Source organism: Onychomys torridus, unplaced genomic scaffold (genome assembly GCF_903995425.1).
Source record: "Onychomys torridus unplaced genomic scaffold, mOncTor1.1, whole genome shotgun sequence".
Classification (NCBI taxonomy): Eukaryota; Metazoa; Chordata; class Mammalia; order Rodentia; family Cricetidae; genus Onychomys; species Onychomys torridus.
This window is the reverse complement of record NW_023413904.1, coordinates 96510-97776: the sequence shown is the minus strand read 5'-3', so window position 1 is coordinate 97776 and position 1267 is coordinate 96510. Positions and strand designations below refer to the sequence as shown.

The following is a 1267-nucleotide window of genomic DNA, read 5'->3' as shown; positions in this document are numbered from 1 at the left end:
CATGGGCCACATCCCCAGCTCAGGGACACGTTTTTAACTTGCGGTTTTATCGTTGCCTTCTCTAAGGCCAATCCCTTTCCTAAAATTTGTTCACTGCTCATGTGAAGTTATTCAGAGAAGCATTTTCCATATTTTTATAGAATCGTAGAACATTAAAAAATATGTAACGGGAAATATCATTGTATCATAGTCCATTTTCCATGTCAAGCAGTCTCAAACATGATTTAGGACATTCCTTGAAAAGTAAAGTATCTAATTCCACGTATTTAAAATTTCAATGGTAAACTGATCAGTACAGTTTTACCTTGGTACGCTGTTCCTAAGTCTTCAGTAAGAGCCTTCACTAAGTCTCTTACTGTCTTGGTTGTCAAATAATAGTTTCTGGGGTATCTTATTATCGAACTGGAGTCATATAGAGACACTGCCCTATGACCCAAATATGTTATCTTTATCGCAAAACCTATGTTCCCAGTGTAACCACCAAGATTTACCAGCATCTGCTTTAAACGTAGTGCAGTTTGTTTACAATAGTTCTTTAACTTAGCACCTAGATCTGTCAGAACAGTGCTGTTGCCTTCCAGCTCCTCATCTCCCCGGACAAAGCTGTGCAGAGTCATGAGACTGTCCTGAGAAATATGAAGCACATCCAAGATGACTTTTTGCTTCTCTGGCAAGTCAATACTCAAAGCCCAGCTCTTAGAGATGAGCAGCATTCCTTGACGAAGTGAGCCCACTCTGTATGAAGTAATTCCTCATATCTTTCATGTTCTGAGAAGAATTCCATGAAGAGGGCTTCTGGAGAGCATGTCACTTTTCTAGACCCCACTAGAAAAATAAATGAATATATGAATTGAAAAGAAAAATGCGAAATGTACTGTAGGAGCCATCACCAGGCAGCTAGTAAGTCCCATAATGCATCACAACCCAGAAGGTGAACACACAGATACCAAACAATAATTCAACTGAACTGGAGGGCAGCAGGTGCAGGGAGACTGAGAAACTCAGGTTCTGCCAAGAGACAGGTTTGGAAGTATCTGAACACTCACACCCCTATCTTTTCCATAACATGGTGCATCAGAAGCTTGCTGTGGGCAAGTCCATGAATGAGAAGAGTCAGGGAGGCAATGGACAGACCTAATGCTGAAGACAGAAAATTCAGACATCAGGAAGCACCAAAGAGGTGATGAGACAGGGGGAAATCATGGAGAAAAAGGGAGGCTCCACAGAGCAAAGGAGGGAGCAGAGCACATTCCTGGAGCTCCAGGGA

The 1267-nt window shown here is 42.0% G+C and overlaps 1 protein-coding gene across 1 annotated transcript in view; it reads right to left on the bottom strand.

Annotated features, from left to right (window-relative positions):
• Window positions 1–682: 682 nt before the first annotated feature.
• Window positions 683–1267, bottom strand: part of LOC118576559 (schlafen family member 12-like) — a 27406-nt gene continuing 26821 nt past the window's right edge. The window contains exon 5 of the mRNA XM_036176786.1: window positions 683–825. Coding sequence (XP_036032679.1) covers window positions 683–825 — 143 coding nt within the window. The remainder of the gene's footprint in view (window positions 826–1267) is intronic.